Genomic DNA, 16,710 nt, shown 5'->3' on the forward strand with positions numbered 1-16,710 from the left:
ACATGAAGGATAATGCCCTAACAGAAGTCTCAGCGAATGTCGATCTTGCACCCGAGCAGATCCTGTACCGACACTGTTTGTTTCACGTTTAGTTTACACTCGTCAAGCTTCCAACATGTCTGCACACATCCCAGAATGCTCTGCGTAATCACGTGTGATCACAAGCCCATTCATTTATGCTAAGCTAAAGCAGACGGACCTGAAAAAATCTACATGCATAATCATCTTTTTTTTTTTTTTTTACTAATCTTGTGACATTAATGTAATCTGTTGTTTGAACATGTCTGGTTTAGTTACTATTTTCTTTGCTTTGGTATGTCTTAAATGTCTTGTATATGGCTTGTACTTTGCTTCTCGTATTTTATTTTGAAAAGGTACAGGTGCTGGCCAGTAAATTAGAATATCATCAAAAGGTTGAAAATATTTCAGTAATTCCATTCAAAACGTGAAACTTGTACATTATATTCATGCAATGCACACAGACCAATGTATTTCCAATGTTCATTACATTTAAATTTGATATTCATAAGTGACAACTAATGAAAACTCCAAATTTGGTATCTCAAAAAATTAGAATATTCTGAAAAGGCTGAATATAGAAGACACCTGCTGCCACTCTAATCAGCTGATTTACTCAAAACACCTGCAAAGGCCTTTAAAAGGTCCCTCAGTCTTGTTTTGAAGGCACCACAATCATGGGGAAGACTTCTGACTTAACAGCTGTCCAAAAGACAATCATTGACACCTTGCACAAGGAGGGCAAGACACAAAAGGTGATTGCTAAAGAAGCTGGCTGTTCGCAGAGCTCTGTGTCCAAGCACATTAACAGACAGGCGAAGGGACGGAAAAAATGTGGTAGAAAAAAGTGTACAAGCTCTAGGGATAACCGCACCCTGCAGAGAATTGTGACGACAAACCCATTCAAAAATGTGGGGGAGATCCACAAAGAGTGGACTGCAGCTGGAGTCAGCGCTTCAAGAACCACCACGAGGAGACTCATGAAAGACATGGGATTCAGGTGTCGCATTCCGTGTGTCAAGCCACTCTTGAACATGAAACAGCGCAAGAAGCGTCTCGCCTGGGCCAAGGACAAAAAGGACTGGACTGATGCTGAGTGGTCCAAAGTTATGTTTTCTGATGAAAGCAAGTTCTGCATTTCCTTTGGAAATCAAGGACCCAGAGTCTGGAGGAAGAGCGGAGAAGCACAGAATCCACGTTGCATGAGGTCCAGTGTAAAGTTTCCACCGTCAGTGATGGTGTGGGGTGCCATGTCATCTGCCGGTGTTGGCCCACTCTGTTTCCTGAGGTCCAGGGTCAATGCAGCCGTCTACCAGGAAGTTTTAGAGCACTTCATGCTTCCTGCTGCTGACCAACTTTATGGGGATGCAGACTTCACCTTTCAACAGGACTTGGCACCTGCACACAGTGCCAAAACCACCAGCACCTGGTTCAAGGACCATGGTATCCCTGTCCTTGATTGGCCAGCAAACTCGCCTGACCTTAACCCCATAGAAAATCTATGGGGTATTGTGAAGCGGAGGATGCAATACGCTAGACCCAACAATGCAGAGGAGCTGAAGACGACTATCAGAGCAACCTGGGCTCTCATAACACCTGAGCAGTGCCACAGACTGATCGAGTCCATGCCACGCCGCATTACTGCAGTTATTGAGGCAAAAGGAGCCCCGACTAAGTATTGAGTGCTATACATGCACATTCTTTTCATGTTCATTCTTTTCAGTTGGCCAACATTAGAGAAACAAACATTTTTTCATTGGCCTTTAGAATATTCTAATTTTCTGAGATACCAGATTTGATGTTTTCATTGGTTGTCACCTATAAATATCAAAATTAAACGTAATAAACATCGGAAATACATTGGTCTGTGTGCATTGCATGAATATAATGTACAAGTTTCACGTTTTGAATGGAATTACTGAAATATTTTCAACCTTTTGATGATATTCTAATTTACTGGCCAGCACCTGTATTGATCAGAACTTAACGATAACCCGACTTCAACCCACAGCTTCCAACTCTCTGAGGATCAGTTAATTTTTGAGGGTTATATAAACATGAATAAAAGTGAAAGGAAAACAAAAAGTCCTGATTTCCTGAAACTTGGTACAGTTCATAACATCATGCTTCAAACTTCCTCAAATCTTATCATTCCTTCTTCTGGCCAAGAGAAAAACGCATCAGTATCAGAGTAGAAAGACAGCACCAGGTAAAAACTTCTGTTTACAGAGGTATCAATGTGTCGGTTTGTTTAGGATCTTATTAAACAGAGGAGGTACATTGTCGAGTCGTGATTATTAGACATCTCACTGTCTCTATGTGACTGGGCGTTGTGTCTTTGAAACTTTTAATGTGCTGTAAGAAGTTGGTATAGAAACACGAACAATGCGTCTTTGCAGCTGATTTCATACACTCTGAGGAGAATGAGAAAAGCTCTGACTAGCAATGGAAACACTTGAAAAAGGGGAATTCTTTAAAGCCAGGAAATCACTTTTTTGAACGTGTCTTTGGTACATGTGGTCAACCTAAAGAAGACAAGCTGAAAACCAGGAACTTGTTGCACTTTGCTGCGTGTTTTCATCTGAGACTGACTTATATTTTCAGTATGAAGCCATCGTTTAGGAGACTGAACTTCAACCAAACCTTGTGTTTGTGTTTAAAGCCCCAAGTTGGCTATGGAGCTGCTTCCTGCTCTTCCAATCTGTTGGTACTGTCTCCTGGTGTTGTTGGTGTCAAGACATGGTGGGTGAATTAGCATCTCACACACACACACACACACACACACACACACACACACACACACACACACACACACACACACACACACACACACACACACACACACACACACAATAATAAAAAAAAGGTGAGGTACATGACTTTTAAACAGTGGAACAACTGCATCTTGATCATGGACTTATTTTTGCTAACATTTATTTTTTCCGCTTTTTTATTTTAATTCATAGAAAGCAGATTCCTTCACCATTCAGTTAATAAAAGATAAAGAAAAACACAACGCCGACAAGTGTAAAAATACACAATATTGACAAATGAAGCATGGCGTCTTGATGCAAAGTCTGCACACACAGGCTGGCACAATTTTAGGTGTGAACCTAATGATGCATGGCCAACTAACAAGCTTGAATCTGAATTATTTTTTGCAGAAACCGAAGCAGTCTTGTCAGATGTCTGTCTCCTGGATAATGATGATGTAAGAACTGAAATATTCTTACAGCTCGTGAATGCCGCTCAATTTAAATGTATGTTGTTTATGCTTGTGGGACATTTTTAGGTCTTCTTGCTGAACTCTACAGGGTTAGATGAAGTTGTTGGCATCACCAACTTTAAGGAAAGCTTCGCGTGTGTCTTGTACCCATCAGATTTACTCAACTGCTCCTGGTCATTCCTCACTTTGGAGAAGGACACTCATCTTTCCATTGTTATGAGGTATTTTCTTTTTGCCAGTGATCTGAACTGACCAGTCAACATCAAACTCTTCAAAGTCTTTAAAGCTGTTAAAGTTAGGTTTTGAATGCGAATACGGTCACAGATCCCCGTGGGCATCTTTCTTGATGCACTTCTGCCAGAACTGAAAACCCGCGATGCCAGAGGAGACGAGACAGCGCTTCAACACCAGTCACTGTTTTCTAGGTCCAAACGTCTTTTGTTGTCACTTCAAATGCTGTTTTTCATTTTGGAACTCTGGACGTTTGTTCTAAAGTTGGAGTGGTAGCAGCGGGCTGTTTCTCCTTCTCTGAAATTAAGACTTTGTATTTACATATTTAGGATGTCCTGCCAGGCTGCTATCTGGAAGCTTTAAGGACAGAAGTCATTTGATGCTTATTAGTAACAGTAGTCTACAAGGAGTTAAGCAAGAACATTACTCCCAGAGAGTGCCAACAATATTTTTAAGGAAGGTAAACTGACTATCGTACCATCTCACAGTGATTTGAACTTGTTTTACAGTGAATGTAAGGAGGATACACTGGTTGATTTAGAATCCAAACTGTCTGTGCCAAGAGTTGGATTTTGGGTGTTGAACATGAGTCAAAAAGATCATGTAATCGTTTGCTTTAACATGACAAAGGATGTGGAATGGATGGTTAACATCAGAAGATATGAAATGGACCTGATACGTAAGTAGCACACACACACACACACACACACACACACACACACACACACACACACACACACACACACACACACACACACACACACACACACGCATATCAGTGAAATGTATTTGTGAACCTATTTTTAAAAGGTCATAGAATAAAATGACAAAAATATAAAAATATTTCCAATTTTGAAATAAACCAACCTGTTAAAAGTATTTAACATATTCTCACATCATAATACAAACAAAAATCAGGAGCTACAATGAATAACACTCTTAAACTGTGTGTGTGTGTGTGTGTGTGTGTGTGTTGTCACAGGGCCCTTGTCTCCACCTACAAATGTCTGTGCATCCATTGAAGGTACACACCTTTACATCTCCTGGAATCTGCCTGACTCTAACAACATTGCAAATCCTGACTGTTTTGAGTACCAGCTGGATTTGGGCGAACAGGTAGGACATCAGAACTCTGAGGAACTCCACAAGTCAGACCCAACAGAGATCGAAGTTAGTCTAATCCAAAAGACACACACACACACACACACACACACACACATCTTGGTAACTATTTCTAAACAGGAAGACCTGAGGATGCTGACGGGAACTCTGCAGTATGTGGAGTTGAATGCCGCTTCGTCCCGCAGCTACAGGGTGAGAATTAGGACACGAACATCACAATATTGCCATGGATACCAACATTGGAGCCAATGGAGCCCCACAGTCAGTAAGTGACCTTTGACCCAGTCATCTCAGACTCAATTGGCCCTACAATATGGTTAGCTCAGCCCCTAATCAGCGCATAGTGTTGTTTGTGCAGAGCCCTGATTTGTGCAGAGCCCTGATTCCCTGCGGTTGTTTTTGTGCAGAACCAACCCGATTCACCCACCTGTAGACTTATTGGATGGCTGAAATGATGTCACTCTAAAGCCAATTTATTGCTGCATTTCACACCAAATGCAGATGGTGGTATGGAACTAGCCGGCGCTGCACAGAACCCTATTTACTTTGGTAACTGGGCGTTAAAATGCTAAAATTCTGTGCAGTCTATGTTATTACAACCACTCTAATGCCCTCTGTGCATTTTAAACAGTTATTTAGAAACACAGCCATAAAAATGGCTGTTAAACAGTTTGATACTATTTTCATGTGTCCTCACCTCTAATAGCTTTCAGAGTGCTGATGTTTTTAGCAGTTAGCTTAGTGTTGTAACGCGTGTTTATACCCAATTAAAATCAAACATACCAGAAATATAGATTTAAAAAGGCATAACATTTTTGTTACAAGTAGATCCTAGCACATACTTAGCATCAGCATTAGCATTATTATCCGGAACCAATCATGAGCACAACTCACTACTTTACCGAGCGAAAACAAGACGGTCATTTAAAGCTTCCCCGGATCCCTAAATGTTTAACCAACCTGAAAAAAAATAGGCGTAGGCTTCCAGGTTTGTAAAAGGTTTTCATTTGGTAATGTATTAGTAGTATGAGGCACGCAGCACAAGGTAGTTTGTTATGCCGATCACTTCAGCACTGGGTAAATCCTCCAGGGTGTATGAAAAGTCCCACTTTTAAAACTATGCGGGTCACAACCTAAAGGAAGATGTATTTTTTCGTGATATTGCGTCTGTGCCACTTAAAGCCTTCGTACTATCACTTTATATATATATATATATATATATATATATATATATATATATATATATATATATATATATATATATATATATATATATGCACCCAGTTTGTATTATCAATCAAAAGCTGCAGGTTGCTATAACAAACAGTGACCACATGATATCGCTGTTTACTCACAGACTGTAGTGGGCCAGAGGTGCTGCTCCTGCAGCCTACAGGAGTGTCATGTTCCTGGGAAGGTGTTTAACCCACGACATGAAGAACCATCACAGGACAAAGGCAGAAAGTTCAAACAATGATTTATTAACCCTAACTAAAAGTGTCCTGGAGATATCCAAGTGTGAAGTAGTCGGCAAGAGTCCAAAAGCCAGCAGGGAGGGCAAACGGTGTGACGGGGTACGTCCAGGAGAGGGAGCCAGATGATGGTGGCAGAGGGCAAGTGAAGCTGGAGGAGAGGTGAACCTTGAGTGTGTAATCCAGGCGGGTTATGGCGACTTCCAGGTAGGTACATCCATCTGTGGTTCAGCGATTCCAAGTATCCTGAAGATGAAACAGACTTGAGTCCAAACACCAAAAAATCCAAGCACAAAAAACCAGATAAATCCAAAAACTGTGACAGCACAAATGTCTGAGCAGAGACCAAGTAAAACCTAGTACTGAGTGGCAAGATTCTACCGTGAGTAGTTAATCATCCAGCGATGTGAAGTGGTTCCCTCTCCTCTTAAATAGAGCTCTGCTGCGGTTGATTAGAGGATCTGCAGCTGCCGCTGATCGGTAATGCCCCGCAGCTGGTGAGTGCCCTCTCCTGGAATGACAGTCTTACAAAGATGTTGTGGAGAAGAGGGAGTACTCACCCCGTCACACAACAAGGAGCAGCACCTCTGGGCGTCTGTGCCATTTAAAGCCTTTGTACTATCGCTTTCATCCATTTTGCTGTGTTTTGTAGTGGAGCTAAACACTTCCTGCCCCCCATTTGAGTGTAATGTGAAGTGATGTCACAGACTGAGCGGAGCTGACCATAGAGTAAAAAGACCCAATGATTAGTGGTTTTCGGTCTGACTCATCTGTACTTGAAGCCTCTGTGGGAGCCTAAAGTCTGTCTTTGTACAGGTTTAGCAGCTGAAGAGCCCTGGTACACACTCGACCCCCTGGTGATAGTAGCCATTTGCCTGGGAATACCCATGATCCTCCTTGCTGTGCTGTTGATGGTGCGCCATCAGAGGTAGTGTATTTCTAGTGTTCTGAAACATCTCCCTTCAATCAAGGCTTTCCTGTGCTGCTGAATCTCAGCATAAACGTTGTCCTGAGTCAGACCAGTATGGCAAAAGGAAAAAAAAGACAAGTAGATGATGATGTCAGAAAAGCAGGCTTCTTCATCTGATCCACTCTGATAAACTCACAACAGAGTGGAGATTAATTATAATCCAGGATCCAGAGTGTTGGTTACGTATTGTAACCCCAGATTCAATGAGTATGATGTAGCTCGTTAAGCCACGCCAATTGGATTGTTCCCAAACAACCATCCTATGACTGAAGAACTTTTAATGTAGCCCGCCTATCAGTAGGGCCCTGGTACCACCCAAGAGATTGAGGACCATAGATTGTCTTCAAAGGCTCAATGAGCTCCCCAGAACCAGTGAGGCCAGGGGCTTAAAGGGCTACGCCATACTCAGAGCATGGGATACAATATTCCAGAGATGTGACCAAGTCACTGCTTTGCAAGTCACAAGTAGTCACAAGTATTTCCAGTCAAGTCTCATGTCAAGTCCAAGTCAAGGACAACCAAGTCCAAGTCGAGTCCAAAGTCAATGATGTGGAAGTCCAAGTCAAGTCCAAGTCCTTAACTTTGATTTTTCAAGTTATAATCAAGTCACCTGTCCAACTTTAATTTAATGACAATGATGATAAATACATTCCAGAAATAAAGCTTCATTTATTTGTACAAACAAGCAGAAAGTTCAACCGAAACTGATCATCAGCAAAGTGCTGCTGCATTCAGCCGTACGAGATCAAACCCAGAACGAAGAATGATTATGACTTTTGTCCATGTCGCACCACTTTTGTGCTAAAATATCAAATATGCTCAAGTTATCATCAAGTCAACAGATGCAAGTCGATTCAAGTCGCAAGTCATTGTCGTTTGAGTCTGAGTCAAGTCGTAAGTCTTTATAGATTTTATCAAGTCCAGTCAGAAGTCATTAAAATAACGACTCGAGTCTGACTTGAGTCCAAGTCATGTGACTCGAGCCCACACCTCTGACATGTGCTGTATAAATAAAGGTTGAGAACAGACCCGATAGAAAAGGGTGGACAGACATCTCAGTTTTACTTTGACATTCATCCACCAGCTTTTAGTGATTGTCTTTCTGAAGCTGATTTTGTGTTTCAGGTTGACTAGTATCCTGTTTCCTCCAATCCCTCGTCCTCCACCGCAGTACAAATATTTTCTAGAGAAAGGCGACCCTGTCTGTGTAAGCAAACACACACACACACACATTGAGGTGAACACCTTAATGTGTGTGTGTACACGCAGTTCTAATGTGGATTTCTTCTTGTGTTGCTAGTTCTACCCTTCTGTGCCAGAAAAACACGAGGAAGAGATCACTGAGGTGGAGGATGCAGAGCAAAACCCTGAAAGCAACACAGAATAAAGACGTGCATGCTCATTTTTACTCCACAAGTCGGTACACACAGGTTGGACGCATGCATTGAGCATTTACAAATGTTCTACCAAAATTCAAAGAGCTTTAGAAATCTTTTGCATTAAGACTTTCTGTTGTTTTTAGGAATAAAGACGTTTTGTCTTACATTCATTTAGTTTTTCATGCATTTCATCAAACTGCGACTTTTATTTACTATTTTCTGGCAGGATTTGAACAAGAGGCGTTTGAGACTTACACCAATTTCTTCACAGTTGTACTGAAATCTTAAACGTTTCTACAAAATAAGTTTATTTTTTACAGTTTATAATAAAGTCTGGTTATGAACTGTGATCTGCTCATTTTGGAGTCATTTTTCTACTTTTACCTGCTGTTTGTAGAGGGTTGGGAAACACTAAATCAGATATTCATGCACAAGAAAACTTAGTTAGCCTAGTCTAGTCTAGTTAGCCATCGTCTTCGTCACTGCCGCGGCTCCGCCCTCTCGGTCCTCCAGGCAACGCCTACTAATGTTGCAGTTTTTAAAATTGATACGTGGGTGGAGTAAGACTCTGAGGGGGGCATTACCACTACTTTAAGGTAAAAAAGACAAGAAGTTTTGACTTTTAATAGTGGAACTTAAAGAGCAAGTCACCCCCAAATAAACTTTTTTTTGCTGATAAACTAAATAAACGAGTGTCTAATCGTGCTGCAGACACGTGTCGTCAATAATTTGGCACTTCAGTGCATCTTAGTTAAAATTTAAATATTCTGCCTAAAACTGTCAGTGTTGTGCCGTTGTCAGGTAAAAACTCTGCACTGTATTCTAATTTAAATCTGCCACCACTATTGGCTAAGAGGTATGCTATGATGTAAACTGGTACGTTATGATGTCACAATGCCTGTGTGTTTGTGTATTTGTTAGCAGCTCCGCCCTCTCGGTCTGCCAGGCAACAGCATTTGTTGCATTTTTCAAACATGAAGTGGGAGTGGAGTTAGAATCTGGTACGGGTTGACTTGCTCTTTAAATTTCTGCAGAACACAGTAAAAACACAATCACATCTGGTGCTCTTGGTCAGATCAGACCCAAATAAACAACTAAGAGAAGTGTAAAAGTTTGAGCTGCAGCCTCTGCCTCCTGATCAATCATTTTTATTTAAGTGTGAATAAAGGTAGGATAGGAGCTACTGAAAATGCTGTTAGCACAAGCTACACAAGTCAAAGCTCCTCGCTCAAGACTTGCAGGATGTGGTTCCACTCTTACTTGGAGTTTTTATGTTTCTTTTTCATCAGTGGGGCTGCAGGTTGGCAAAGTTGGTGGCAGTGTTGTGTTGCAGCACAAAGGTCACAAGTTCAAGTCCCAGCTGTGATATTTCTGTGTGGAGACCGCAGGGTCTCAGAGCATGTGTGGCTTTCTCCTGGTTCACCGTTTTCCCTTCACAGACCAAAACGGGCATTTATTTTATTTTTTATTTTATTTCATTTATTTATTTATTTATCTCAAACCATCGAAAACATGAAATTGCATATGCACTCCCCCATATTCCTGGTGCATACAATTTTTTTAAAAATGAGGAATACCATAAACATATGCTGTTGAATGAAACAATACAAAACATACAATAACATAAAACCATTTGAGAGGGAACTGGAAGAAGCAAAAGCTTATCTAGTCCAGCCCCAATTCAGCTAATAAATCACATTTGCTCACATTAACAAATTTGAAAGAAAAAAAAACTTTTCTTTATGCAGGTCGTTCTATCTTCACCTTGCTACATAAAAAGACAGTTACAAAACAATTGTTCACATGAATCTACAGAAAAAGAAAACAAAACCAATAAACAACAAAAACAAAATATTCCATTTGAAGCCAATTACCATTTTTATCACTTGCTATTTAAACGGGCATAAGTTCTGGTAAAACGCTAAATTCTAAATTGTCCGTAGGTGTGAGTTAGTTGTTTGTCTCACCCTCTGGTTTACAACAAAGATACTAAAGCAGCACAGATAAAGACCACAGCAGCCACAGAAAGTTAATCACAACCTAGAATCACTCAGCACTGAAAGGTAACACAAACGTAACCCTGCACACTCGAGCTGAAATAAACTGCAAACTTTTTAGTATTTTTTATATTCTTACATGTGATATTTATGTACAACTGTTTCTCTGGTTTGGAAAGTGTTGATGAGACGAATAAACAGGAAGTTCTGAGGAAGAACATCCGCAGGGTTGAAGAACAGGCCCTCATTGAGCTGAGCTGCTGCTGCTGGTCACTTCCATGTAGACGAATTCTGTGATGAACAGAAACCAAAAATGTATCTGCATGGGTTTTGCATGCAACCAGAGGCCATTAGATCAAATGTGTGACTGATTTGTACCTTGAAGAAAGTAGTTTGGTATTTGTGTTTTGTCCAGTGGATCAGTGAGGGGAGCCATCCCAACAGGAGGCGATGGGGCTCGTCTGTAATGGTCAATCAATGACTCCAGAGTTCCAAATTTCTCCTGTCGGTTTCTTAAATCCTGTTAAAGGCACACATGTAGATGGTGATAATTCTGTGTGTGTGTGTGTGTGTGTGTGTGTGTGTGTGTGTGTGTGTGTGTGTGTGTGTGTGTGTGTGAGTGAGTGAGTGAATGTGAGCGATGTTCACCCACCTGGAGGTACCAGCCACTGTCGGAGTGCTGTAGCCTGTAGGTGAGTACATGTGGTGCTTTCCTGTCAAACAAACGTCACTTTAACGATCTATCTGAAACGTTTGCACAAATTGATAAAAAAAAGCATGTTTCACGGAAATGAGTAAGTTGTTTTATATTTTACGCTTAACATACATGATCTGAAACCAGACTTCAGAAAGTCGTCTTATCTGATTCAGACACATTTCTCTTGAAAGTCTGAACCCACAGTGAGTAAAACGTGTGATACAGTATTTATCTTCAGTTTGAATTTGTTTCAACCCCACAAATTTTCCCTTCTACTTAAAAAAATAAATAACATAAACATAAATGAACATTTTCTAATTATTCCTGCAACCGCACAAACATGTTCAATACTGCATTTCACCATTAAGTTCCCAAACTAGCAATGCCCTTCTTCAAATGGAATAAAAATAATAAGAATGCAAAAATGCCACCTGTTGATTTAACACACACACACACACACACACACACACACACACACACACACACACACACACACACACACACACACACACACACGACTTTTAACAACATTTTTTTTTATTTAATGGTTAAATCTTGAAAATGTTGGATGCCCCTGTACCTCTCCACAATGGGATGATGTTTTGTAAAATTAATGTCTTCACCAACGTTACTAATGAAATCTGTTATGTTTGACATTAAACAGTTTCGGGTTTTTCATAATAAACTGCAGCTCAGCGTGCTGGGACTGCATCATTTAACTTGTTATCTATCATAAATCAGATGTTAGTGTTATAGAGCAATCATTTCTATAGAAATTACAGAAACTTAGTTTTTTTTTTCATTTATATTATGTTTAATGCCATCACTGCTCTTATAGTTAAAGTAAAAATAGTATTATTGAGACCATGAAGTGCTTCCTTTATCTGAGTCGAGACGTACAATCCTCTGTAAGCAGTGGAAACCTTAAGTTTTGTCTTTTGAATCGCTTCTCAGAGGTAGGAAGTGCATTTATGTTCAGGTTGACTCTTTTTCTTAAATTTAAATTTTTACTGATAAACAAGATAAATAAGAGATGATCTGACAACAATATGAATGAAAAACTTCTGAGTTGATAGTAATCTACTGATTAAGTCCCTGTCTTCGTCCCTGTCCCCAGCAGCTCACCTCACGCAAAGACAGCAGGCCCCTGGCACCGTTTCACTGTCCCTCAGCAGAAAGCTGCCATCGTGTCCAAACCTCCCCAGCAGCCTTTCTGTCACTTTGCTGCCAATCCTCCCGTAGTAAATGGACCGAACACACCTCCCCTCCCGCTCCATGCTGGATCAGAACCAGATGCTCATCTGTGATGAAAGCTGGTGAAGGTGCAACAGACTGAAGCAGCACCAAAGTGTGTGAAAGTTTCTGAAGCAGGAAAAGCTTTTGCTGGTTTTCACACCTTTCCGTCATGCAGCAAACCTCCAGCGAGCTGCACGTCATTTTAACCTCACTGCTTTCACTTTGAGAATTTTACTTTTAATTTGACTTCAGCTCTTTTTCCATAGAACATGTTGGTTTTATTTCGGATATTTTTCTCCATATTTTGACAAATTCGAACATGTTTCAGATACTGTCATATAGACGGCCTTAAATGGCTGGATTTCAGGAGCAGTGACAATGAGGCAGGAACTTGGCGGGTCATGCAGAGTGGTTTATTTTCCACTAGTTGTCTTGGTACAGGCAACAACTATTCACATGATCATGAAAACATGCAGCCTTATATACCCTGCTGCTAATAGGGCTAAACCAACTACCCCAGCTCACCAGGGGAGCTCCTCTGCTACCCTTTTCTGTGGCTGTCTCCAAGTTTAGGTCCTCCACCACTTCTCTTACCCATGGTGTCCCACAAGGTTCTGTGCTGGGGCATCTGCTCTTCCTCCTCTATCTGCTTCCTTTTCAGCACATCCTGAGCTCCTTCAAAGGAATCTACTACCATCTTTATGCAGATGACATCCAACTGTACATCTCCTTTAAGCCCCATGAAATGTCTAAGCTGCAGCTGTTACACACCTGCTTAGACTCTATCAAAACCTGGATGGCTGGGAGCTTTCTTCTGCTGAATGAAGATAAGACTGAGATCCTCATCTGTGCCCCAGACAAGCTGGTTCCCAAAGTCAGAGACTCTCTTGGTCAGCTTGCTTCCCACACCAAACCTTCTGTCAGGAATCTTGGCGTGACCTTTGACCCAGCTCTCACCCTGGATTCTCATGTCAGTTCTCTTGTTCGCTCTTCCTTCTTCCATCTCAGGAACATTGCTAAGCTGAGTCCCATTCTGTCCCGCTCTGAACTTGAGACAGTTCTCCACACCTTCATCTCCTCACGCTTAGACTACTGTAACTCTCTTTTCACGTGTCTGAGCAGAACCCCCCTGAACCGTCTACAGGTGGTTCAGAGTGCCTGTGCTCGGCTTCTGACCAGGTCCTCCAAACACACCCACATCACCCCGCTTCTCCTCCAGCTTCACTGGCTGCCAGTCAACTTCAGGGTTCATTTCAAGATCCTGGTTCTGGTCTATAGGGCCTTACATGGACAAACACCATCTTACATTGGTGATCTTCTTAGTCCCTACACCCCCAGCAGGTCCCTGAGGTCCAGTGATCAATGCCTACTGGTTGTGCAACGCACCAGGCTAAAGGTCAAATGTGACAGATCATTTGCTGCTGTGGCCCCCAGACTCTGGAACTCTCTCCCCCTGAGCCTGAGATCTGTGGACTCAGTGGTCTCCTTTAAAAAACAGCTGAAGACTCACTTGTTCAAGCTGGCTTTTGTATGACCTTCTTCACCACTCTCTCTTTATTCTGCTCTCCCCACCTATTCCACCTTCCTCAGGATCTGATTTCCCTCTTTCCTATTCACTCCAGTGTTGCCAACTCCCCTGATAGAAAGTAGCTGAAGTTGACCCAGAAAGTCACCCAGATGTCGCCAGATGACGTTAAATGCTAATTTGCATATTCATGACGTCATCAAGCCAGATTGTCTTTCATTTTCCCCATAGCGTGTCAATGTTATTAATTAGTATGATTAAAATGGTCCAAATTGCTTTGATATTTAAAATAAATTCCAAAAGTATCAATAAAGTGACATTAAGACAGATATGGTGTGGTGATCCAAACAGTTCTGTTGTAGGATATAACTCAGACCTCCTGCTCTCCTCGTTCTCACAGACACTTTCCTAAAAAGCTGGGTTTTTTTTTACACCTCATAGTTTCTCAACTTCTCTGTTGTGTATTCTCTCCATCGTGATAATAACGGCGCACTGAGCAAAAGGGAGCGGGTGTCTCATAGTATAACCATCCCTGTGTCACTGAAGGAAATTCAGATGAGCCACAGAGCTGCGTGTGTAAACGGGACGGTAGCTGAAACTCCCGATGACTTTATTTGCCAAATGCAGGAAAAACCAAAGTGTCTGACGGCTGCAGAACCAGAGATGGCAGGTTGACGCCTGCGCCGTCTCTAGTAGAAGCGTGAGCCCCCAGGATTTCCCCCTAAAACTCAGCATATTTAGCAATATGGACATTCAGAAAGCAGAGGTGACCTCTTCCGGTACTTAAACAGATGTTTATTGCGGATATTAGTTTTCCCAGTTCGGAAGTTGTTTTAAGTGTTGCTGTTTGTCTTAAACGTTCACAATGAGGATATATTATCCTTTTTGCAATATTTGCGATTGAAAGATGGATTGTGGTAAGAACTGGCTTTCTTTATGTTACAGCCTTGATACTAAAAAATAAATAAACAATTCTCCAGCGATTTGATTTTTTCCCCTTCCTTTCTTTAGTCCACCTGACATGGAGCCACAGTTAAATAGTTTGGGGCACATTTTTACTTGAAAAATAGTATTTAAACTGATCAAGCTTTGGCTTTAATGACACTGTGTAGGTTACTATCTATACATTACGTTGCTCTATTTAAAAGTAACAAGATAAAAGCACTTCAGCACATAAAATTAAGATTGTCACTTGCCAAATAGACTACACCCTCCCGTTTACCTATAAGAAACGCCTCAAAATATCTTTAAATTCTTTTTTGATGATTAATTGTAGACAACTAAAATGGCATTTTACTTGCCAAAAAGTGATTCAATCGCTCAGATTTTCATGGAGGCTAAAATTGACCAAATAAGGGTTTTATGTATTATCTGTTGATGTCACTGTATTCATACTGCCTACTGTATCATCAAAAACACCCCCAAAATGGCAAAAAAAAAGGATAATTTCCCTTGCCAAAAATTGATCACAGACAATTAAACATAATTGTACCTATTTCTGTGGTTAATTGTAAACAGTTTTTTGAAATGTTTCTCCTATTTTTACTGTAAATCCTTCTAGCTGTTATATTTATAACAAGAAACAGATATTCGGACGGAATATTTTCATGTTTATTCGAATATGATTGTGGAACACACCCAGCATCATAATAAATGAAGTAATATTTATGCCAATTTAACCCTTTACAGGTGACCAGGACACTAATCAATTTTTGGCAAGGGAAATTATCTTTATTTTTTTTTTTCATTTTTGAGGTGTTTATGAATGTGGAAGAGACCCAGCATCCTGTGATGGGACTAATAACATCAAGAGAAAATAAATAAAGTAATATTCAGGTAAATGTAACCCTTTACACGTGACCAGGACACTGTAATCGATGTTTGGCAAGGGAAATTATCTTTCTTTTTGCCATTTTGGGGTGTTTTTGATGATACAGTAGGCAGTATGAATACAGTGACATCAACAGATAATACATAAAACCCTTATTTGGTCAATTTTAGCCTCCATGAAAATCTGAGCGATTGAATCACTTTTTGGCAAGTAAAATGCCATTTTAGTTGTCTACAATTAAATCATCAATAAAGAATTTAAAGATATTTTGAGGTGTTTCTTATAGGCAAACAGGAGGGTGTAGTCTCTATTTGGCAAGTGACAATCTTAATTTTATGTGCTGAAGTGCTTTTATCTTGTTACTTTTAAATAGAGCAACGTAATGTATAGATAGCAACTTACACAGTGTCATTAAAGCCAAAGCTTGATCAGTTTAAATACTATTTTTCAAGTAAAAATGTGCCCCAAACTATTTAACTGTGGCTCCATGTCAGGTGGACTAAAGAAAGGAAGGGGAAAAAAATCAAATCGCTGGAGAATTGTTTATTTACATTTATACAACGTTTACATTCAATACAGGGTGCCATTTTACATTATTTATTTTTTAGTATCAAGGCTGTAACATAAAGAAAGCCAGTTCTTACCACAATCCATCTTTCAATCGCAAATATTACAAAAAGGATTAATATATCCTCATTGTGAACGTTTAAGACAAACAGCAACACTTAAAACAACTTCTGAACTGGAAAAACTAATATCCGCGATAAACATCTGTTTAAGTACCGGAAGAGGTCACCTCTGCTTTCTGAATGTCCATATTGCTAGATATGCCGAGTTTTAGGGCGAAATCCTGGGGAATTTCGTCTAGAAATGCAATTGCCCTAACCGTGCGCGATCCCGCGGTGGCTAATCAGTTTTTGGCAGCGAGTCGATTTATGGCACAACACCGGAATGGACTGCTTGCCCCCTTAGGCCCAGCACAGACTTATTTTAGGAGTTTCTTGTT

General features: G+C 40.6%; 2 protein-coding genes across 3 annotated transcripts; one reads left to right on the forward strand and one right to left on the reverse strand.

Moving 5' to 3' along the window:
- Positions 1-2,129: 2,129 nt before the first annotated feature.
- LOC107384293 (interleukin-13 receptor subunit alpha-1) lies at positions 2,130-8,639 on the forward strand. 2 transcript variants are annotated; one of them, XM_070556130.1, is made up of 10 exons: positions 2,130-2,227; positions 2,681-2,760; positions 3,183-3,229; positions 3,311-3,465; positions 3,985-4,154; positions 4,458-4,645; positions 4,718-4,862; positions 6,886-6,997; positions 8,165-8,246; positions 8,340-8,639. In XM_070556130.1, exons 2-10 carry the CDS (start codon positions 2,694-2,696, stop codon positions 8,424-8,426), a joined length of 1,053 nt encoding a protein of 350 aa, XP_070412231.1. In that variant the 5' UTR covers positions 2,130-2,227; positions 2,681-2,693; the 3' UTR covers positions 8,427-8,639. The 2 variants fall into 2 exon arrangements, with proteins under 2 accessions (XP_070412231.1, XP_015812958.3); XM_015957472.3 differs by having other exon boundaries at positions 4,458-4,591.
- Positions 8,640-9,874: 1,235 nt separating this feature from the next.
- On the reverse strand, positions 9,875-12,619 carry LOC107384469 (SH2 domain-containing protein 1A). Its single transcript, XM_015957743.3, has 4 exons — positions 12,238-12,619; positions 11,068-11,128; positions 10,794-10,935; positions 9,875-10,706 (listed from the first exon to the last, which is right to left on the reverse strand). Exons 1-4 carry the CDS (start codon positions 12,387-12,389, stop codon positions 10,660-10,662), a joined length of 402 nt encoding a protein of 133 aa, XP_015813229.3. The 5' UTR covers positions 12,390-12,619; the 3' UTR covers positions 9,875-10,659.
- Between the last annotated feature and the right edge of the window lie 4,091 nt (positions 12,620-16,710).

Source organism: Nothobranchius furzeri, chromosome 11 (genome assembly GCF_043380555.1).
Source record: "Nothobranchius furzeri strain GRZ-AD chromosome 11, NfurGRZ-RIMD1, whole genome shotgun sequence".
Taxonomy (NCBI): Eukaryota; Metazoa; Chordata; class Actinopteri; order Cyprinodontiformes; family Nothobranchiidae; genus Nothobranchius; species Nothobranchius furzeri.

What these genes read in the sequence shown, in the direction of transcription:
- LOC107384293 (XM_070556130.1), top strand. Translation starts at nt 2,694, where the DNA reads ATGGAGCTGCTTCCTGCTCTTCCAATCTGTTGGTACTGTCTCCTGGTG. An exon ending in CATCTTTCCATTGTTATGAG is followed by an intron (nt 3,466 to 3,984) that starts GTATTTTCTTTT and finishes CTTGTTTTACAG; the next exon opens with TGAATGTAAGGAGGATACAC. An exon ending in CCAATGGAGCCCCACAGTCA is followed by an intron (nt 4,863 to 6,885) that starts GTAAGTGACCTT and finishes GTCTTTGTACAG; the next exon opens with GTTTAGCAGCTGAAGAGCCC.
- LOC107384469 (XM_015957743.3), bottom strand. Translation starts at nt 12,389, where the DNA reads ATGGAGCGGGAGGGGAGGTGTGTTCGGTCCATTTACTACGGGAGGATT. An exon ending in GCCTGCTGTCTTTGCGTGAG is followed by an intron (nt 11,129 to 12,237) that starts GTGAGCTGCTGG and finishes TTTGTTTGACAG; the next exon opens with GAAAGCACCACATGTACTCA. An exon ending in ACAGTGGCTGGTACCTCCAG is followed by an intron (nt 10,936 to 11,067) that starts GTGGGTGAACAT and finishes TGCCTTTAACAG; the next exon opens with GATTTAAGAAACCGACAGGA.